Source organism: Ranitomeya variabilis, chromosome 2, assembly GCF_051348905.1.
Source record: "Ranitomeya variabilis isolate aRanVar5 chromosome 2, aRanVar5.hap1, whole genome shotgun sequence".
NCBI classification, from domain to species: Eukaryota; Metazoa; Chordata; class Amphibia; order Anura; family Dendrobatidae; genus Ranitomeya; species Ranitomeya variabilis.
Window position 1 is genome coordinate 238,490,517 of NC_135233.1, and position 24,188 is coordinate 238,514,704.

General features: G+C 48.7%; 1 protein-coding gene across 5 annotated transcripts in view; it reads right to left on the bottom strand.

Moving 5' to 3' along the window:
* KCND1 (potassium voltage-gated channel subfamily D member 1) overlaps positions 1–24,188 on the bottom strand; it is an 89,757-nt gene that overhangs the window by 17,730 nt on the left and 47,839 nt on the right. For all 5 annotated transcript variants that reach the window (XR_013221199.1, XM_077284204.1, XM_077284205.1 and 2 more), the window contains 4 exons: positions 9,167–9,329; positions 8,883–8,966; positions 5,788–5,880; positions 4,640–4,872 (listed from right to left, as the gene is read on the bottom strand). Coding sequence is in view for 4 of the 5 variants with exons in the window: in XM_077284204.1 (XP_077140319.1) it covers positions 4,640–4,872; positions 5,788–5,880; positions 8,883–8,966; positions 9,167–9,329 (573 nt within the window). In the remaining variant the exon portion in view is untranslated. The remainder of the gene's footprint in view (positions 1–4,639; positions 4,873–5,787; positions 5,881–8,882; positions 8,967–9,166; positions 9,330–24,188) is intronic.

The window sequence follows — 24,188 nt, forward strand, 5'->3', positions numbered from 1 at the left end:
CCATTACTGATCGTGTGCACATATGTAACCTAATGCTCTGTGATCCCACCGCTGCCACCAGTTTGTCAGGGAGAACACCGGAGAGATCACGCAGATCCCACCACTGCTACCTGTTCGTCAAGGGATGCAGCAGGGGGAGTCACGCAGAACCCACTGCTACCAAAGGTCTGTTAAGGGATGCAGAATGGGGAGTCACGCAGATGCCACCGCTGCCACCAGTTTGTCAGGGTAACACAACTCCAATGCCTTCAATCCTCAGGACAATTACGCAATTAAGTGACAAGTGATGGACGAAGCCACAGCTGCTTCCATTACTAGGCCGGTTATTAAGGAACTCACAGCGTATGGTATATACACCTCCAATTCCAATGCATGGAGAAAAAAAATATATATATATACACATACATACATATATACAGTTTTGCTCAAAAGTTTATATACCCCGGCAGAATTGTTGCTTTCTTGGCCTTTTTTTCAGAGAATATGAATGATAGCACCAAAACTTTTTCTCCACTCATGGTTAGTGGTTGGGTGAAGCCATTTATTGTCAAACTACTGTGTTTTCTCTTTTTAAATCATATTGACAACCCAAAACATCCAAATGACCCTGATCAAAAGTTTACATACCCTGGTGATTTTGGCATGATAATATGCACAGAAGTTGAGGCAAATGGGTTTGAATGACTACTAAAGGTAACATCCTCACCTGTGACCTGTTTGCTTGTAATCAGTGTGTGTGCATAAAAGCTGAGTGAGTTTCTGGTATCCAGACAGACTCTGGCATCTTTCATCCAACCACTGACATTTCTGGATTGTGAGTCATGGGGAAAGTAAAAGAATTGTCAACGAATCTACGGGAAAAAGTAGTTGAACTGTATAAAACAGGAAAGGGATACAAAAAGATATCCAAGGAATTGATAATGCCAGTCAGCAGCGTTCAAACTGTGATTAACAAATGGAAAATCAGGGGCTCTGTAAAAACAAAACCACGGTCAGGTAGAGCAACAAAAATGTCGTCCACAACTGCCAGGGAAATTGTTTGGGATGCAAAGAAAAACCCACAAATAACACCAGATGAAATACAGGACTCTCTGAAAACTAGCAGTGTGCCTGTTTCAAGATGCACAATAAGGAGGCACATGAAGAAAAATGGGCCAGAAGAAAGCCATTACTGCGGAAATGCCACAAAGTATCTCACCTACAATATGCACAACAGCACAGAGACAAGCCTCAAAACTTCTGGAACAAGGTAATTTGGAGTGATGAGACCAAAATTGAACTTTTTGGCCTATGATGAAAGGAACACCATTCCTGCTGTAAAGCACGGAGGTGGATCGCTGATGTTTAGATGTGTGAGCTAAAAAGACACAGGAAACTTGGTCAAAGTTGAAGGAAAGATGAATGCAGCACATTATCATTAAATACTTGAGGCAAGTTTGCACTCATTAGCCCAAAAGCTGCACATGGGACGTACTTGGATGTTCCAACATGACAACGATCCAAAACACAAGGCCAAGTCGACCAGTCATTGGCTACAGCAGAGCAAAGTGAAGGTTCTGGAGTGGCCATCTCAGTCTCCTGACCTCAATATTATTGAGCCACTCTGGGGAGATCTCAAGCGCGCAGCTCATGCTAAAAAGCCCAGGAATATACAGGAACTGGAGGGTTTTTGACAAGAGGAGTGGGCAGCTTTACCATCTGAGAAAATAAAGAAGCTCATCCACAACTACCACATAAGACTTCAAGCTGTCATTGATGTTAGAGGGGGCAATACACAGTATTATGAAATGATGAAATGGGGTATGTGAACTTTTGATCAGGGTCATTTGGTAGTTTTGGGTTGTCATTATGATTTAAAAGGGAAATTTGACAATAAATGGCTTCACCTAACCACTAACCATGAGTGGAGAAAAAGTTTTGGTGTGTGTACCGGGGTGTGTGTGTGTGTGTGTGTGTGTGTGTGTGTGTGTGTGTGTGTGTGTGTGTGTGTGTGTGTGTGTGTATATATATATATATATATATATATATATATATATATATATATATATATATATATATATATATATATATGTGTGTATATATACAGTATAGACTGAAAGTTTGGACACACCTCATTTAAAGATTTTTCTGTATTTTCATGACTATGAAAATTGTAAATTCACACTGAAGGCATCAAAACTATGAATTAACACATGTGGAATTATATACTTAACAAAAAAGTGTCAAACAACTGAAATTATGTCTTATATTCTAGGTTCTTCAAAGTAGCCACCTTTTGCTTTGATGACTGCTTTGCACACTCTTGGCATTCTCTTGATGAGCTTCAAGAGGTAGTCACCGGGAATGGTCTTCCAACAATCTTGAGGGAGTTCCCAGAGATGCTTAGCATTTGTTGGCCCTTTAGCCTTCACTGGTCGATAACTATTTAGCCCACAGACATGGATTACAGCATGGGACACAACGATGGACAGGTATGGTATATTGTTGGTTTATTATTTTACTTTCATTACAGGAGATCGAGGGCGTCGGGGAATTAGGTGTTGCAGTAAGTATGGTTTAATTTAGAACATTAAAGAAGTCTGTGTAATTTTTTCAAATAAAGGACTTTATTCTGGCTGTGTCTTTATTTACCATATAACTATAGGATTAGCAATGGATAGGTGTCTTATAGACACCTCTCCATTACTAAGCTGTGGGCTTGATGTCACCTGAAAGGTAACATCAACCCCATAAATACTACCCCACTTGCCACAGTTACAGGGCAAGTGGGAAGAGCCGGGCAAAGCGCCAAAAAAGGCTCATCTAATAGATGCACCTTTTCTGGGCAGCTGCGGGCTGCTGTTTTTAGGTTGAGGGGGGCCTATATCAATGGCCCCTTAGCAGCCTGAGAATAGCAGCCCCCAGCTGTGAGCTTTAGCAAGGCTGGTTGTCAAAAATGGTGGGACCCAAAGCCGTTTTTTTTTTTTAAATTATTTAATTAAATAATTTAAAAAAAAACAGCGGGGGACCCCTCTAGTCCTGATAAACAACCTTGCAGAAGCGGACAGCTGAGGATTGCAGTCCCCAGCTGTGAGTTTTGTCTGGTTGGTTCAATAAAATAGGGGTGAACCCACGTTGAGTTTCTCATTCATTTATTTCTGAACGATCGCAGCCGGCGGCTGTGGAATACCCAGATCATCTGCATCTACTGTCACTGTTATTAGCGGCAGCAGGTGTCGGATGATGGGGGTAACAGTCCCAAAAGCCCCCACCTGCTGTCGTTCGGACTTAAATATAATGCTCATCATTCTTATCTGCTCGTCGGCAGAGCAAGCGAGAATGATGACAGCCGGCTTCAGCACCTGCCGCCGGGGAACAGCGCTTACTGTAGCGCTTGTTCCCCGGTGCCGATGCGTGACACACGGAGGACATCAATGTGTGTTCTCCGTGTGCACATGTACGGAACATCTTGTCGTCCATGCTGACAGCAAAAAACGGACATGTCTGCGTGTTTTGCCCACGGACACACGGTCTCCGGTACGTATGAAAACTGTCATCACACCTACCGGAGACACGGACGTGTGAAAGGAGCCTTAGGGGGAGATCCACATCACTAAGAATAATGGTGTTATAGGGACTTGACAAGGAACTTGAAAAAATTCCTCAGTAAAAAATAGTATGAATTTTACCAATGTGTGAGTCTTCCTACTGGAATGGCATCAGCCCCGACGCGCGTTTCGGCGTGAGCCTTTGTCAGGGGCCCATCATGCATTTCTTTCACTTTTAAACCTTTATTTATCAACTAATAAAAACTACTATTTTTCCCATTGGGATAAGTGCTATTTTTTTTAAGGTTTTCTCAGATTCAAAGTATCTTTAGCCACTTAATTATTTGCTTCTCACAGGTGCATTATTATTCCTTTATTCTTCTTTTGGGTATACATACAGTATACCATGCCATACTTGATAAAAGATCTATTCTACCTTCTTATACACTATGTATCGGATGTAATCTATTGTGTACAGTATATACTAATTTGAGGGGGGATTCTATGCTAACGACACCACTGTGCACCAGGTGGGGGCCAGTCTCTGGCTAACAATGGTTATGTGAAGGATTCTGGCTAGCACTGTTCATGGAGACACTCTGTTTGCCACTATTCATGGGGGGCACTTTTTTCTGGCACTGATTTTTGGGGGGCACTCTTCTTTTGCCTGGATTCACACAAAAAAAAAATCACCTGTGTTTAATTCAGAAAACCCAGACGATCTTTTTCTCGTTGGTCATCTGTATGGCATTCGTACATTTTCGCCAGCACCAGCTATTGACTATTCACAGTTTCCAATGTGTCTGTAAAGATTGGATACTATGTGGTTGATCCCTATGAAATCTCATTTTCTTTGCACATCCATGTTCTAGGATGAGTCTCATCTGACACATGGAAGAAACTAGTGCACTGTGATTTTATTCACACGCGGGATTGGTCTGTGAACAAATGTGCACATCTGCACTGCCACATTGCACAACATAGGTGCGGGCAGCACGGTGGCTCAGTGGTTAGCACTGTTAATAGGAGAAGCCAGTAGATTATCAGGCTCCATTCATACTGACAAAGGTGGGAAACAGACTGTCAGTATTGCCAGCGCGGCTTTTGCTCACCTCTGGCTGAGACCCTTCTGTACATGCAGGGTATCCAGCTCTTGCATGCTGCCACGACTGACGGAGACGGTGGAGTTAGCAAGTCGTATGGCACGGCGCTTGGCTCGTCGCGGACAGCAAGACGTCGTTAGACCCTGCTGGGAGGAGACGGAGGTGCTGCGGCTGGTCCGGTACCCTATAGACTCGGTCATCAGCGCTTCACTGTAGGTGTGCTCATCCGTGAACTCATGGCACTGGGAACAAGAAGGAAGAAGAGAAGGAGACAGCGATACAAGCCGACACCGTGCCGACAACGGATTGTGACACCTACACTAGATGGCCCCAAACATGTGGACCCCTCCAAATAACTCAGGCATGTCAGGTTATTGCAAGTCAAAGTGTTCCTCTACATACTGTATGTAAATTACCTTGTAGGAGTCATGGAGGTGGAGCCAGCTGGCAGAAGAGTCACGGTAGCGCCTTTCCAGCGTCAGTTTGAGTTGGTTAAGATCCGGGAGTACAACAGGCATCTTCAGGAGCCCAATGTAAATCCTGTGCATGCGCCACTGTCTTCTAGTCCCAGTGCAGCTGGGTGTATAGTACCAGTGTTGCCAGCCTGCTGCTTACACGCCTTGGAAGCGAGTAGAGGACACCTGTACACCATGTTTCCTGGTTCATGCACCATAACACAACGGTACATACGCAGGATTTATTCCATCCACAGCACAAGATTAGGCGCAGCATAATCTCTTCTGCCAGTGGCTCCTCCTCCATGACTCCTGCAAGGTAAATTATAGCCAGCGCTTGCAGTGGTTAAACTTCTTATGTTATATATAAGACTAAAGCAGAAGCAAAAGGTGGAGGCTGAGCAAGGAGAAAACTACTGAGATGCTCTTTTTAAAGGAGTTTTCCGGTTTTGACAAGTTATCACAAATCTACAAGATCGGAGTAAGTCAGACCCCCACCGATCACTAGTACAACGACTGATGGGGGAGGGGTGTTAGCGATCATGCCCCCACCGATATACTAGTTACGACCCATCCTTACCATGATAACTTGTTATAACCAGAATTAATGGATAACTTTTTGTCTACCTGTACTCTCCACTAGGGGGAGCTGAGGAGTGCGCTGTGTACACTATATACACAGGTCCGTCTATAGATTCTTACCGTGGTCTTCTCCAGACAGTGCAGCAGATGGTGATGCTGGAGCTCGAAGGCTGAGCGGTTCTTCACACAGAGGGCGTGCATTTCAGTGTCTTCCTGCAGAGAAGCAAACCACGCTGAGATCAGAATCCCCTCCGGTCCTATACGTGATTGTGGGGGTGATCGTGTGTGGAGGAGGCTCAGGAGCCAGGCTCTCTCCACACACGACAGATTCTGGATATGCCAAATTGCTGGCGTCTGTGAATAACAGATGAGATGAGCTCCAGCCACGGCTGTTAAATGCCACTGTCAATCTCTGACAGAATCATTTAAAGGTAACCTGTCAGCAGGGTTTTGCTATTTAATCTGCAGGCAGCATAATGTAGGAAAAGAGACCCTGATTCCAGAGATGTGTCACTTATAAGGCTGTGTGCTCTAATTTCAAAACAATCAGTTTTTTATCAGCAGGAGATTATCACTGCCGGACTAGGTGTCATGTGCAAACCAGTCAGGCTAATCTATTTAACCCCGCCTCCATCACGGATTGGAAACCTGCACACAAAGCTGCCAATCAGGGGTGTGGGCGGGGTTATACACAGCTCAGCATTCAAAGCACTGCTACATTTACAAGAGAAAACAGGGATTTCATCAAACCTGCACCAAGCAGTCCAGTAAGTGTTACATTGCTGGAATCAGGCTCTCTGCCCCTACATAATGCTGCTCTCAGATTACATAGCAAAACCTGATGACAGACTCTCTTTACATGGAACATGATGCTGCTTACACTCACTGGGTCATTTTGGCACACTGTGACACAATTGCAGGGCGACACAATTAAAAAAAATTATATATATATATATATATATTTTTATTTATTTTTATTTATTTATTTATTTACAAATCTCTTAATAAAGTTCTTTACTTTAAAAAAATAAAAAATCTTTGCAAGATTGTTATCGCCATAATTATTCTGACCTGGAGAATCAGAGTAACTTTTAGTACAATGTTTTTCAGAAAAAAACAAAAAACCATGGCAGAATTGCATTTAATTCCCAATTTCACCACATTTGGAATATCCTTCCCGGTTTTCAGTACATCATGTGGTAAAATGAACAATGTCATTCAACACTGCCCAAAAATTTGCCTCATACAGCTGTGGGGAGGGAAAAATAAAGTTATGGCTCTAAGAAGAAGAAGAAAAGAGCAAAAACGAAAATTGGCTGAGGGGAGAAGGGGTTAAAGGATTTGTCCATCTTTGGCGACATTTTTTTTTTTTTTTTACTTAAATGCATGTATTTGGGGCCAAGAATCATTTTTGCAGTTGGATCTCATTATAGAGATTTCACCCTTTGCCTTCTCCAGCCTCCGTGTGTCGCTCGGCCTATTGCTGGCTGTAGAATGAGCTGTCTGAGAGTCCGTCAGTGAGCTCGGTCTGACGGGGAGTTCAGGACTCCTTTCTGACATTTTCTAAGCTTCTCTTAATGATTTATTCCCACAGATCACATCAAAGTTGAATGTGCCTGAAAACAAAAGGTCTGTAAAAGAAAAATGATGCAAAATGTTTAATGTTACCCTAATGTAAAAATTATATTTAGCCCCAAAAACATTCATTTAAGTAAAAAAAAAAAGTTCTAAGGAAACTTTTGGAACTTTTTAGCAGCTGCATGTACAGCAGTGATCTCACCCCATGCCAGGAGTTGTAGTTTTGCCACAGACTGGAGAACATTGATCTACAGCAGTGGTCTCCAGTTTGGTGGCTGCAGAACTACAACTCCCAGCATGCCGCAGATCGGAGACAGCTAGTACATGTTATTCTTCATTGTATTCCTGCCTCACGTCATCCCTCATCTTCCTCTTCTCCTCTCTCTGTCATTCTCTGACCTCTGAGGAGGCTCCGATTTCTCCCTAAGAGCTCGTCTACATCGCTTCACCTTCCTCCTTCCTATGCCAGCTGCCAATATAACGTCTTGTCCTTATTCCGTCCCCACTGCCGAATCCTTCGCTATTGATTTCCCTGCAGTGCAGGACTTCACAGCTTCTTTCTCGCACATTATGTTTCAGTAAAAAAAAAATGCAGATTAAACGTTATGTGCCTTGGCTTATACCAGATCTTTCTCTAGTCACATCCAGAGCTGCATTTATAATTCTGCTGATTGTCAGGAAGTATATTCCAGACAGTTTTTCTCACCCCCCTCCAGGAGACAGAACTTTTTTGTAGCCGTATGGGGTCTTGTTTTTTTGAGGATGAGTTGTAGTTTTGAATGGCGGCATTGACATTACCGTATAATGTAGTGATAAGTAAGAAAAAATGACAAATTCTGTAAAATGCAATTCCGAATTATTATTATTTATTATTATTGTTTTTTTTTATGGTGTTTATTGAGTTGAAAAAACAACCGGACAGTAAACTTCTCCAGGCCCGTGCGAGTATGGAGATACCAACCTTGTATGGCGTCTTATTATTTAAGTAGTGAACAAAAAATGTGGAACCTTGTAAAAAAAAATAAATAAATAAAAAATTGGTTTGTGTCGCCATTTTTTGAGACCCAGAGTTTTCCTTTTTCATTCGATGTACCTATATGAGGGCTTATATTTTGTTGGCTGAGCGTTTGTTGTTTTTATTGATACCGTTTTGGGGTATGTACAGCGTTTTGATCGCTTTTTATTGCATTTTTTGTATTTTCTTTTTTTTTAATGTGTTAATATGTTTTATTTTATTTTTTAGTCCTCCCTAAGGATGTGAACCCGTGATTGCGTGATGACTTGTTTTATACGCTGCAATACAACAGTATATAAGACAAATCACGGCCTCCTATGAATCCCAACTCCGCAGCAGGGATTCACAGAAGTACCAACATGGCAAGTGGATAACAGCAGCAATCGGAGTGACCTAGCTCCGATTGCTGCTGTTAGACAATAATGCCGGAATCTGATGTCATGGAGCATTGAGGGGTTAAAAAAGCAGGGTTTTATTTGCAGCACCAACAGGTCATTAGGACTTGTCCAGGTATTTCAGATGCAGGTCTAGCGCAGAGAACTGAAAAAAATCTAAACTCTGGTTTCCTTTCTAGGTTTTTACGTTTACCTCCATCCTACCTATTCCCACGTGCTGCCCTCACCTCCAGGCCGCCGCTCTCCTTGTAGCGCAGGAATGCGTTGGTCGTGTTACTCTTTGCCAGTCTAATCCTGGCCAAACGGATTTTCTGCAAAAAGCAAAAGAAATAAAAATGAGACGATGATTGACAACATTGACTTTTCATTTCAGATAAATATTTGGTTAAGGGGGGCGCTGTTGCATTACTGTCTATAAATACTATAGCAAGACACAGTGGTGAGAAGTGGTACTACAATTGTAGAAAGTACAGTTTGAGAAAAGTGAAGCAAACCTCAGGTGCGGCCTCACCTGCTGCGCCCGCCGCTTGTCTGCTCTCTGGTTCTGGTGATATATACGGCTGAAATTCGAGACGATGACAGGGACAGGCAGAGCGATCACCAGCACTCCGCTGAGCGAGCAAATGGAACCAAAGATTTTCCCAGCTATGGTGTCTGGGACCATGTCTCCATATCTGAGGGAAGAGGGAAGTGTAAGTGCACGGACACAGGGGACCCTGCGTGTTCCGTTATAGCGAGAGTCCACATATCAGGACTATGAGCGGACCCTGCGTGTTCCGTTATAGCAAGCGTCCACATATCGGGACTATGAGCGGACCCTGCATATTCCCTTATACTATAGCGAGCGTCCACATATCAGGACTATGAGCACACTCTGCGTGTTCCGTTATAGCAAGTGTCCACATATCGGGACTATGAGCGGACCCTGCGTGTTCCGTTATAGCAAGCATCCACATATCAGGACTATGAGTGGACCCTGCATATTCCCTTATAGCGAGCGTCCACATATCAGGACTATGAGCGGACTCTGCGTGTTCCGTTATAGCGAGCGTCCACATATCGGGACTATGAGCGGACTCTGCATGTTCCGTTATAGCGAGCGTCCACATATCAGGACTATGAGCGGACTCTGCGTGTTCCGTTATAGGGAGCGTCCACATATCAGGACTATGAGCGGACTCTGCATGTTCCGTTATAGCGAGCATCCACATATCAGGACTATGAGCGGACTCTGCGTGTTCCGTTATAGGGAGCGTCCACATATCAGGACTATGAACGGACCCTGCATATTCCCTTATAGCGAGCGTCCACATATCAGGACTATGAGCGGACTCTGCGTGTTCCGTTATAGGGAGCGTCCACATATCAGGACTATGAGCGGACTCTGCGTGTTCCGATATAGCGAGCGTCCACATATCAGGACTATGAGCAGACTCTGCGTGTTCCGTTATAGGGAGCGTCCACATATCAGGATTATGAGCGGACTCTGCGTGTTCCGTTATAGGGAGCGTCCACATATCAGGACTATGAGCGGACCCTGCATGTTCCGTTATAGCGAGCGTCCACATATCGGGATTATGAGCGGACTCTGCATGTTCCGTTATAGCGAGCATCCACATATCAGGACTATGAGCAGACTCTGTGTGTTCCGTTATAGGGAGCGTCCACATATCAGGATTATGAGCGGACTCTGCGTGTTCCGTTATAGGGAGCGTCCACATATGAGGACTATGAGCGGACTCTGCATGTTCCGTTATAGCGAGCATCCACATATCAGGACTATGAGCAGACTCTGCGTGTTCCGTTATAGGGAGCGTCCACATATCAGGATTATGAGCGGACTCTGCGTGTTCCGTTATAGGGAGCGTCCACATATCAGGACTATGAGCGGACCCTGCATGTTCCGTTATAGCGAGCATCCACATATCAGGACTATGAGCAGACTCTGCGTGTTCCGTTATAGGGAGCGTCCACATATCAGGACTATGAACGGACCCTGCATATTCCCTTATAGCGAGCGTCCACATATCAGGACTATGAGCGGACTCTGCGTGTTCCGTTATAGGGAGCGTCCACATATCAGGACTATGAGCGGACTCTGCTTGTTCCGATATAGCGAGAGTCCACATATCAGGACAATGAGCGGACTCTGCGTGTTCCGTTATAGCGAGCGTCCACATATCAGGACTATGAACGGACCCTGCATATTCCCTTATAGCGACCGTCCACATATCAGGACTATGAGCGGACTCTGCGTGTTCCGTTATAGGGAGCGTCCACATATCAGGACTATGAGCGGACTCTGCGTGTTCCGATATAGCGAGAGTCCACATATCAGGACAATGAGCGGACTCTGCGTGTTCCGTTATAGCGAGCGTCCACATATCAGGACTATGAGCGGACCCTGCGTGCTCCGTTATAGCGAGAGTCCACATATCAGCACAATGAGCGGACTCTGCGTGTTCCGTTATAGTGAGCGTCCACATATCAGGACTATGAGCGGACCCTGCATATTCCCTTATAGCGAGCGTCCACATATCAGGACTATGAGCGGACCCTGCATGTTCCGTTATAGCGAGCGTCCACATATCAGGAGTATGAGCGGACCCTGCATATTCCCTTATAGCGAGCGTCCACATATCAGGACTATGAGCGGACCCTGCATATTCCCTTATAGCGAGCGTCCACATATCAGGACTATGAGCGGACTCTGCGTGTTCCGTTATAGCGAGCGTCCACATATCAGGACTATGAGCGGACTCTGCGTGTTCCGTTATAGCGAGCATCCACATATCAGGACTATGAGCGGACTCTGTGTGTTCCGTTATAGCAAGCGTCCACATATCAAGACTATGAGCGGACTCTGCGTGTTCCGTTATAGCGAGCGTCCACATATCAGGACTATGAGCGGACTCTGCGTGTTCCGTTATAGCGAGCGTCCACATATCAGGACAAAGAGCGGACCCTGCATGTTCCGTTATAGTGAGCGTCCACATATCAGGACTATGAGCGGACCCTGCGGGTTCCGTTATAGCAAGCGTCCACATATCAGGACTATGAGCGGACCCTGCGGGTTCCGTTATAGCAAGCATCCACATATCAGGACTATGAGCGGACCCTGCGTGCTCCGTTATAGCGAGAGTCCACATATCAGGACAATGAGCGGACTCTGCGTGTTCCGTTATAGCGAGCGTCCACATATCAGGACTATGAGCGGACCCTGCATATTCCCTTATAGCGAGCGTCCACATATCAGGACTATGAGCGGACTCTGCGTGTTCCGTTATAGCGAGCATCCACATATCAGGACAATGAGCGGACTCTGCGTGTTCCGTTATAGCGAGCGTCCACATATCAGGACTATGAGCAGACCCTGCATATTCCCTTATAGCGAGCGTCCACATATCAGGACTATGAGCGGACTCTGCGTGTTCCGTTATAGCGAGAGTCCACATATCAGGACAATGAGCGGACTCTGCGTGTTCCGTTATAGCGAGCGTCTACATATCAGGACTATGAGCGGACCCTGCATATTCCCTTATAGCGAGTGTCCACATATCAGGACTATGAGCGGACCCTGCATGTTCCGTAATAGCGAGCGTCCACATATCAGGAGTATGAGCGGACCCTGCATATTCCCTTATAGCGAGCGTCCACATATCAGGACTATGAGCGGACCCTGCATATTCCCTTATAGCGAGCGTCCACATATCAGGACTATGAGCGTACTCTGCGTGTTCCGTTATAGCGAGCATCCACATATCAGGACTATGAGCAGACTCTGCGTGTTCCGTTATAGCAAGCGTCCACATATCAAGACTATGAGCAGACTCTGCGTGTTCCGTTATAGCGAGCGTCCACATATCAGGACTATGAGCGGACCCTGCGTGCTCCGTTATAGCGAGCATCCACATATCAGGACTATGAGCGGACCCTGCGTGCTCCGTTATAGCGAGCGTCCACATATCAGGACTATGAGCGGACCCTACGTGTTCCATTATAGCAAGCGTCCACATATCAGGACTATGAGCGGACCCTGCGTGCTCCGTCACAGCGAGTATCCAGATATCAGGACTATGAGCGGACCCTGCGTGTTCCGTTATAGCGAGTGTCCACATATCAGGACTATGAGCGGACCCTGCGGGTTCCGTTATAGCAAGTGTCCACATATCAGGACTATGAGCGGACCCTGCGTGCTCCGTTATAGCGAGTGTCCACATATCAGGACTATGAGAGGACCCTGCATATTCCCTTATAGCGAGCGTCCACATATCAGGACTATGAGCGGACTCTGTGTGTTCCGTTATAGCGAGCGTCCACATATCGGGACTATGAGCGGACTCTGCATGTTCCGTTATAGCGAGCATCCACATATCAGGACTATGAGCAGACTCTGCGTGTTCCGTTATAGGGAGCGTCCACATATCAGGACTATGAGCGGACTCTGCGTGTTCCGTTATAGCGAGCATCCACATATCAGGACTATGAGTGGACTCTGCGTGTTCCGTTATAGCAAGCGTCTACATATCAAGACTATGAGCGGACTCTGCGTGTTCCATTATAGCGAGCGTCCACATATCAGGACAAAGAGCGGACCCTGCATGTTCCGTTATAGCGAGCGTCCACATATCAGGACTATGAGCGGACCCTGCGGTTTCCGTTATAGCAAGCGTCCACATATCAGGACTATGAGCGGACCCTGCGGGTTCCGTTATAGCAAGCATCCACATATCAGGACTATGAGCGGACACTGCGTGCTCCGTTATAGCGAGCATCCACATATCAGGACTATGAGCGGACCCTGCATGCTCCGTTATAGCGAGCGTCCACATATCAGGACTATGAGCGGACCCTGCGTGCTCCGTTATAGCGAGCATCCACATATCAGGACTATGAGCGGACCCTGCGTGCTCCGTTATAGCGAGTGTCCACATATCAGGACTATGAGCGGACCCTGCGTGCTCCGTCACAGCGAGTATCCAGATATCAGGACTATGAGCGGACCCTGCGTGTTACGTTATAGCGAGTGTCCACATATCAGGACTATGAGCGGACCCTGCGGGTTCCGTTATAGCAAGTGTCCACATATCAGGACTATGAGCGGACCCTGCGTGCTCCGTTATAGCGAGTGTCCACATATCAGGACTATGAGCGGACCCTGCATATTCCCTTATAGCGAGCGTCCACATAACAGGACTATGAGCGGACTCTGCGTGTTCCGTTATAGCGAGCGTCCACATATCGGGACTATGAGAGGACTCTGCATGTTCCGTTATAGCGAGCATCCACATATCAGGACTATGAGCAGACTCTGCGTGTTCCGTTATAGGGAGCGTCCACATATCAGGACTATGAGCGGACCCTGCATGTTCCGTCGTCATAGCGAGCATCCACATATCAGGACTATGAACGGACCCTGCATATTCCCTTATAGCGAGCGTCCACATATCAGGACTATGAGCGGACTCTGCGTGTTCCGTTATAGGGAGCGTCCACATATCAGGACTATGAGCGGACTCTGCGTGTTCCGTTAAAGCGAGAGTCCACATATCAGGACCATGAGCGGACTCTGCGTGTTCCGTTATAGCGAGCGTCCACATATCAGGACTATGAGCGGACCCTGCATATTCCCTTATAGCGAGCGTCCACATATCAGGACTATGAGCGGACCCTGCATGTTCCGTTATAGCGAGCGTCCACATATCAGGAGTATGAGCGGACCCTGCATATTCCCTTATAGCGAGCGTCCACATATCAGGCCTATGAGCGGACTCTGCGTGTTCCGTTATAGCGAGCGTCCACATATCGGGACTATGAGAGGACTCTGCATGTTCCGTTATAGCGAGCATCCACATATCAGGACTATGAGCGGACTCTGCGTGTTCCGTTATAGGGAGCGTCCACATATCAGGACTATGAGCGGACTCTGCGTGTTCCGTTAAAGCGAGAGTCCACATATCAGGACAATGAGCGGACTCTGCGTGTTCCGTTATAGCGAGCGTCCACATATCAGGACTATGAGCGGACCCTGCATATTCCCTTATAGCGAGCGTCCACATATCAGGACTATGAGCGGACCCTGCATGTTCCGTTATAGCGAGCGTCCACATATCAGGAGTATGAGCGGACCCTGCATATTCCCTTATAGCGAGCGTCCACATATCAGGCCTATGAGCGGACCCTGCATATTCCCTTATAGCGAGCATCCACATATCAGGACTATGAGCGGACTCTGCGTGTTCCGTTATAGCGAGCATCCACATATCAGGACTATGAGCAGACTCTGCGTGTTCCGTTATAGCAAGCGTCCACATATCAAGACTATGAGCAGACTCTGCGTGTTCCGTTATAGCGAGCGTCCACATATCAGGACTATGAGCGGACTCTGCGTGTTCCGTTATAGCGAGCATCCACATATCAGGACTATGAGCGGACTCTGCATGTTCCGTTATAGCAAGCGTCCACATATGAAGACTATGAGCGGACTCTGCGTGTTCCGTTATAGCGAGCGTCCACATATCAGGACTATGAGCGGACTCTGCGTGTTCCGTTATAGCGAGCGTCCACATATCAGGACAAAGAGCGGACCCTGCATGTTCCGGTATAGTGAGCGTCCACATATCAGGACTATGAGCGGACCCTGCGGGTTCCGTTATAGCAAGCGTCCACATATCAGGACTATGAGCGAACCCTGCGTGCTCCGTTATAGCGAGCATCCACATATCAGGACTATGAGCGGACCCTGCATGCTCCGTTATAGCGAGCGTCCACATATCAAAACTATGAGCGGACCCTGCGTGCTCCGTTATAGCGAGCATCCACATATCAGGACTATGAGCGGACCCTGCGTGCTCCGTTATAGCGAGCATCCACATATCAGGACTATGAGCGGACCCTACGTGTTCCATTATAGCAAGCGTCCACATATCAGGACTATGAGCGGACCCTGCGTGCTCCGTCACAGCGAGTATCCACATATCAGGACTATGAGCGGACCCTGCGTGTTCCGTTATAGCGAGTGTCCACATATCAGGACTATGAGCGGACCCTGCGGGTTCCGTTATAGCAAGTGTCCACATATCAGGACTATGAACGGACCCTGCATATTCCCTTATAGCGAGCGTCCACATATCAGGACTATGAGCGGACTCTGCGTGTTCCGTTATAGGGAGCGTCCACATATCAGGACTATGAGCGGACCCTGCGTGCTCCGTTATAGCGAGAGTCCACATATCAGGACAATGAGCGGACTCTGCGTGTTCCGTTATAGCGAGCGTCCACATATCAGGACTATGAGTGGACTCTGCGTGTTCCGTTATAGCGAGCATCCACATATCAGGACAATGAGCGGACTCTGCGTGTTCCGTTATAGCGAGCGTCCACATATCAGGACTATGAGCAGACCCTGCATATTCCCTTATAGCGAGCGTCCACATATCAGGACTATGAGTGGACTCTGCGTGTTCCGTTATAGCGAGAGTCCACATATCAGGACAATGAGCCGGCTCTGCGTGTTCCGTTATAGCGAGCGTCCACATATCAGGACTATGAGCGGACCCTGCATATTCCCTTATAGCGAGCGTCCACATATCAGGACTATGAGCGGACCCTGCATGTTCCGTTATAGCGAGCGTCCACATATCAGGAGTATGAGCGGACCCTGCATATTCCCTTATAGCGAGCGTCCACATATCAGGACTATGAGCGGACCCTGCATATTCCCTTATAGCGAGCGTCCACATATCAGGACTATGAGCGGACTCTGCGTGTTCCGTTATAGCGAGCATCCACATATCAGGACTATGAGCGGACTCTGCGTGTTCCGTTATAGCAAGCGTCCACATATCAAGACTATGAGCAGACTCTGCGTGTTCCGTTATAGCGAGCGTCCACATATCAGGACTATGAGCGGACTCTGCGTGTTCCGTTATAGCGAGCATCCACATATCAGGACTATGAGCGGACTCTGCGTGTTCCATTATAGCGAGCGTCCACATATCAGGACAAAGAGCGGACCCTGCATGTTTCGTTATAGCGAGCGTCCACATATCAGGACTATGAGCGGACCCTGCGGGTTCCGGTATAGCAAGCATCCACATATCAGGACTATGAGCGGACCCTGCGTGCTCCGTTATAGTGAGCATCCACATATCAGGACTATGAGCGGACCCTGCATGCTCCGTTATAGCGAGCGTCCACATATCAGGACTATGAGCGGACCCTGCGTGCTCCGTTATAGCGAGCATCCACATATCAGGACTATGAGCGGACCCTGCGTGCTCCGTTATAGCGAGCGTCCACATATCAGGACTATGAGCGGACCCTACGTGTTCCATTATAGCAAGTGTCCACATATCAGGACTATGAGCGGACCCTGCGTGCTCCGTCACAGCGAGTATCCAGATATCAGGACTATGAGCGGACCCTGCGTGTTCCGTTATAGCGAGTGTCCACATATCAGGACTATGAGCGGACCCTGCGGGTTCCGTTATAGCAAGTGTCCACATATCAGGACTATGAGCGGACCCTGCGTGCTCCGTTATAGCGAGTGTCCACATATCAGGACTATGAGCGGACCCTGCATATTCCCTTATAGCGAGCGTCCACATATCAGGACTATGAGCGGACTCTGCGTGTTCCGTTATAGCGAGCGTCCACATATCGGGACTATGAGCGGACTCTGCATGTTCCGTTATAGCGAGCATCCACATATCAGGACTATGAGCAGACTCTGCGTGTTCCGTTATAGGGAGCGTCCACATATCAGGACTATGAGCGGACCCTGCATGTTCCGTTATAGCGAGCATCCACATATCAGGACTATGAACGGACCCTGCATGTTCCCTTATAGCGAGCGTCCACATATCAGGACTATGAGCGGACTCTGCGTGTTCTGTTATAGCGAGAGTCCACATTTTAGGACAATGAGCGGACTCTGCGTGTTCCGTTATAGCGAGCGTCCACATATCAGGACTATGAGCGGACCCTGCATATTCCCTTATAGCGAGCGTCCACATATCAGGACTATGAGCGGACCCTGCATGTTCCGTTATAGCGAGCGTCCACATATCAGGAGTATGAGCGGACCCTGCGTGTTCCGTTATAGCAAGCTTCCACATATCAAGACTATGAGCAGACTCTGCGTGTTCCGTTATAGCGAGCATCCACATATCAGGACTATGAGCGGACTCTGCGTGTTCCGTTATAGCAAGCGTCCACATATCAAGACTATGAGCGGACTCTGCGTGTTCCGTTATAGCGAGCGTCCACATATCAGGACTATGAGCGTTCTCGGCGTGTTCCATTAAAGCGAGCGTCCACATATAAGGACAAAGAGCGGACCCTGCATGTTCCGTTATAGCGAGCGTCCACATATCAGGACTATGAGCGGACCCTGCGGTTTCCGTTATAGCAAGCGTCCACATATCAGGACTATGAGCGGACCCTGCGGGTTCCGTTATAGCAAGCATCCACATATCAGGACTATGAGCGGACCCTGCGTGCTCCGTTATAGTGAGCATCCACATATCAGGACTATGAGCGGACTCTGCGTGTTCCGTTATAGCGAGCATCCACATATCAGGACTATGAGCGGACTCTGCGTGTTCCGTTATAGCAAGCGTCCACATATCAAGACTATGAGCGGACTCTGCGTGTTCCGTTATAGCGAGCGTCCACATATCAGGACTATGAGCGGAGTCTGCGTGTTCCGTTATAGCGAGCATCCACATATCAAGACCATGAGCGGACTCTGCGTGTTCCGTTATAGCAAGCGTCCACATATCAAGACTATGAGCGGACTCTGCGTGTTCCGTTATAGCGAGCGTCCACATATCAGGACTATGAGCGGACTCTGCGTGTTCCATTATAGCGAGCGTCCACATATCAGGACAAAGAGCGGACCCTGCATGTTCCGTTATAGCGAGCGTCCACATATCAGGACTATGAGTGGACCCTGCGGTTTCCGTTATAGCAAGCATCCACATATCAGGACTATGAGCGGACCCTGCGTGCTCCGTTATAGCGAGCGTCCACATATCAGGACTATGAGCGGACCCTGCATGCTCCATTATAGCGAGCGTCCACATATCAGGACTATGAGCGGACCCTGCGGGTTCCGTTATAGCAAGTGTCCACATATCAGGACTATGAGCGGACCCTGCGTGCTCCGTTATAGCGAGTGTCCACATATCAGGACTATGAGCGGACCCTGCATATTCCCTTATAGCGAGCGTCCACATATCAGGACTATGAGCGGACTCTGCGTGTTCCATTATAGCGAGCGTCCACATATCAGGACAAAGAGCGGACCCTGCATGTTCCGGTATAGTGAGCGTCCACATATCAGGACTATGAGCGGACCCTGCGGGTTCCGTTATAGAAAGCATCCACATATCAGGACTATGAGCGGACCCTGCGTGCTCCGTTATAGCGAGAGTCCACATATCAGGACAATGAGCGGACTCTGCGTGTTCCGTTATAGCGAGCGTCCACATATCAGGACTATGAGCGGACCCTGCATATTCCCTTATAGCGAGCGTCCACATATCAGGACTATGAGCGGACTCTGCGTGTTCCGTTATAGCGAGCATCCACATATCAGGACAATGAGCGGACTCTGCGTGTTCCGTTATAGCGAGCGTCCACATATCAGGACTATGAGCAGACCCTGCATATTCCCTTATAGCGAGCGTCCACATATCAGGACTATGAGCGGACTCTACGTGTTCCGTTATAGCGAGAGTCCACATTTCAGGACAATGAGCGGACTCTGTGTGTTCCGTTATAGCGAGCGTCCACATATCAGGACTATGAGCGGACCCTGCATATTCCCTTATAGCGAGCGTCCACATATCAGGACTATGAGCGGACCCTGCATGTTCCGTTATAGCGAGCGTCCACATATCAGGAGTATGAGCGGACCCTGCGTGTTCCGTTATAGGAAGCGTCCACATATCAAGACTATGAGCAGACTCTGCGTGTTCCGTTATAGCGAGCGTCCACATATCAGGACTATGAGTGGACCCTGCGGTTTCCGTTATAGCAAGCGTCCACATATCAGGACTATGAGCGGACCCTGCGGGTTCCGTTATAGCAAGCATCCACATATCAGGACTATGAGCGGACCCTGCGTGCTCCGTTATAGTGAGCATCCACATATCAGGACTATGAGCGGACCCTGCGTGCTCCGTTATAGCGAGCGTCCACATATCAGGACTATGAGCGGACCCTGCGTGCTCCGTTATAGCGAGCATCCACATATCAGGACTATGAGCGGACCCTGCGTGCTCCGTTATAGCGAGCGTCCACATATCAAGACTATGAGCGGACCCTACGTGTTCCATTATAGCAAGCGTCCACATATCAGGACTATGAGCGGACCCTGCGTGCTCCGTCACAGCGAGTATCCACATATCAGGACTATGAGCGGACCCTGCGTGTTCCGTTATAGCGAGTATCCACATATCAGGACTATGAGCGGACCCTGCGGGTTCCGTTATAGCAAGTGTCCACATATCAGGACTATGAGCGGACCCTGCGTGCTCCGTTATAGCGAGTGTCCACATATCAGGACTATGAGCGGACCCTGCGTGTTCCGTTATAGCGAGTGTCCACATATCAGGACTATGAGCGGACCCTGCGGGTTCCGTTATAGCAAGTGTCCACATATCAGGACTATGAGCGGACCCTGCGTGCTCCGTCATAGCGAGTATCCACATATCAGGACTATGAGCGGACCCTGCATGTTCCATTATAGCGAGCGTCCACATATCAGGACTATGACCACACGCAAGCAAAGGTAATGGATGCCAGGTAAAACAGACAAAAGGAAGAGCGACTGTGATCAGGACCACATTGTGATGGCTAGATGGCGGTTCAGTGCAGCTCCGGGCTTGTGGGGTGTTCCTGATATACAGTGGGTCTAGTGGGGTGTTTCCGGTATACGGCGGGTCTTGTGGCGTGTTTCCGGTACATGGCGGGTCTTGTGGGGTGTTTCCGGTATACGGCGGGTCTTATGGGGTGTTTCCGATATACGGCGAGTCTTGAGGGGTGTTCCCGGTAAACGGTGGGTCTTGGGTGTTCCCGATGTACGGTGGGTCTTTTCCGGTGTTCACGGTATACAGCAGGTCTTGTGGGGTGTTCCCGATACACGGCGGGTTTGCTGGGGTGTTCCCGGTATATGGTGGGTCTTGTGGGGTGTTTCGGGCATACGGCGGGTCTTGTGGGGTGTTTTTCCGGTATATGACCGATCTTGTGGGGTGTTTCTGGTATATGACCGATCTTGTGGGGTGTTTACATTATACGGCGGGTCTTGTGGGGTGTTCACGGTACATAGCAGGTCTTGTGGGTTGTTTCCGGTATATTGGGGGTCTTGTGCGGTGTTACCGATATACGGCGGGTCTTTTGGGGTGTTCCCGGTATACAGCGGGACTTGTGGGGTGTTCTCGGTATACGGCGGGTTTTTCTGGGGTGTTCCCAGTATACAGCGGGTCTTGTGGGGTGTTTCCGGTATACGGCGGATCTTGTGGGGTGTTTTTCCGGTATATGACCGATCTTGTGGGGTGTTTCCGGTATATGGCGGGTCTTGTGGGGTGTTCATGGTATATGGCGGGTCTTGTGGGGTGTTCCCAGTATATGACGGGTGTGGGGGGTGTTTCCTGTATACTGTGGGTCTTGTGCGGTGTTCCCGATATACGGTGGGTCTTTTGGGGTGTTCCCGGTATACAGCGGGTCTTGTGGGGTGTTCCCAGTATACGGCGGGTTTTCTGGGGTGTTTCCGGTATACGGTGGGTCTTGTGGGGTGTTTCCGGTATACAGCGGGTCTTGTGGGGTGTTTTTCCGGTATATGACAAATCTTGTGGGGTGTTTCCGGTATATGTCGGGTCCGGTGGGATGTTTCTGGTATGTGACCTATCTTTTGGGGTGTTTCCGGTATACGGCAGGACTTGTGGGGTGTTTCCAGCATATGGCAGGTCTTGTGGGGTGTTTCCGGCATACAGCGGGTCTTATGGGGTGTTCGCGGTATACGGCGGGTCTCGTGGGGTGTTTTCGGTACACGGCGGGTCTTGCAGGGTTTTTCCGATATACCCCGGGTCTTGTGCGGTGTTCCCGGTATACGGCGGGTCATGTGGGGTGTTCCCGGTATACAGCGGGTCTTGTGGGGTGTTCCCGGTATACGGCGGGTTTTCTGGGGTGTTCCCGGTATACGGTGGGTCTTGTGGGGTGTTTCCGGCATACTGCGGGTCTTGTAAGGTGTTTTTCCGGTATATGACTGATCTTGTGGGGTGTTTCCGTTATACGGCGGGTCTTGTGGGGTGTTCATGGTATATGGCGGGTCTTGTGGGGTGTTCCCGGTATATGGCAGGTGTTGTGGGATGTTTCCGGTATATTGCGGGTCTTGTGCAGTGTTCCCTATATACGGCGGGTCTTTTGAGGTGTTCCCGGTATATGGCGGGTCTTGTGGGGTGTTCCCGGTAGATGACTAATCTTGTGGGGTGTTTCCATTATACGGCTCATATCAGGACTATGAGCGGACCCTGCGTGTTCCATTATAGCAAGCGTCCACATATCAGGACTATGAGCGGACCCTGCGTGCTCCGTCACAGCGAGTATCCACATATCAGGACTATGAGCGGACCCTGCGTGTTCCGTTATAGCGAGTGTCCACATATCAGGACTATGAGCGGACCCTGTGGGTTTCGTTATAGCAAGTGTCCACATATCAGGACTATGAGCGGACCCTGCGTGCTGTTATAGCGAGTGTCCACATATCAGGACTATGAGCGGACCCTGCGGGTTCCGTTATAGCAAGTGTCCACATATCAGGACTATGGGCGGACCCTGCGTGCTCCGTCTCATAGCGAGTACCCACATATCAGGACTATGAGCGGACCCTGCGTGTTCCATTATAGCGAGCGTCCACATATCAGGACTATGACCACACGCAAGCAAAGGTAATGGATGCCAGGCAAAACAGACAAAAGGAAGAGCGACTGTGATCAGGACCACATTGTGATGGCTAGATGGCGGTTCAGTGCAGCTCCGGGCTTATGGGGTGTTCCTGATATACAGTGGGTCTAGTGGGGTGTTCCCGGTACATGGCGGGTCTTATGGGGTGTTTCCGATATACGGCGAGTCTTGAGGGGTGTTCCCGGTAAACGGTGGGTCTTGGGTGTTCCCGATGTACGGCGGGTCTTGTGCGGTGTTCCTGATATACGTCGGGTCTTTTGGGGTGTTCACGGTATATAGCAGGTCTTGTGGGGTGTTCCCGATACACGGCGGGTTTGCTGGGGTGTTCCCGGTATATGGTGGGTCCTGTGGGGTGTTTCGGGCATACGGCGGGTCTTGTGGGGTGTTTTTCCGGTATATGACCGATCTTGTGGGGTGTTTCTGGTATATGACCGATCTTGTGGGGTGTTTCCATTATACGGCGGGTCTTGTGGGGTGTTCACGGTACATAGAAGGTCTTGTGGGTTGTTTCCGGTATATTGCGGGTCTTGTGCGGTGTTACCGATATACGGCGGGTCTTTTGGGGTGTTCCCAGTATACAGCGGGTCTTGTGGGGTGTTTCCGGTATACGGTGGATCTTGTGGGGTGTTTTTCCGGTATATGACCGATCTTGTGGGGTGTTTCCGGTATATGGCGGGTCTTGTGGGGTGTTCATGGTATATGGTGGGTCTTGTGGGGTGTTCCCAGTATATGACGGGTGTGGGGGGTGTTTCCTGTATACTGTGGGTCTTGTGCGGTGTTCCCGATATACGGTGGGTCTTTTGGGGTGTTCCCAGTATACGGGTTTTTTTTGGGGGTGTTCCCGGTATACGGTGGGTCTTGTGGGGTGTTTTTCCGGTATATGACAAATCTTGTGGGGTGTTTCCGGTATATGTCGGGTCTGGTGGGATATTTCTGGTATATGACCTATCTTGTGGGGTGTTTCCGGTATACGGCATGACTTGTGGGGTGTTTCCAGCATATGGCAGGTCTTGTGGGGTGTTTCCGGCATACAGCGGGTCTTGTGGGGTGTTCCCATATACGGCGGGTCTCGTGGGGTGTTTTCGGTACACGGCGGGTCTTGTGGGGTGTTTCCAGTATACGGTGGGTCTTGCAGGGTTTTTCCAATATACCCCGGGTCTTGTGCGGTGTTCCCGGTATACGGCGGGTCATGTGGGGTGTTCCCGGTATACAGCGGGTCTTGTGGGGTGTTCCCGGTATATGGCGGGTTTTCTGGGGTGTTCCCGGTATACAGCGGGTCTTGTGGGGTGTTTCCGGCATACTGCGGGTCTTGTAGGGTGTTTTTCCGATATATGACCGATCTTGTGGGGTGTTTCCGGTATATGACGGGTCTTGTGGGGTGTTTCCGGTAGATGACCGATCTTGTGGGGTGTTTCCGTTATACGGCGGGTCTTGTGGGGTGTTCATGGTATATGGCGGGTCTTGTGGGGTGTTCCCGGTATATGGCAGGTGTTGTGGGATGTTTCCGGTATATTGCGGGTCTTGTGCAGTGTTCCCAATATACGGCGGGTCTTTTGAGGTGT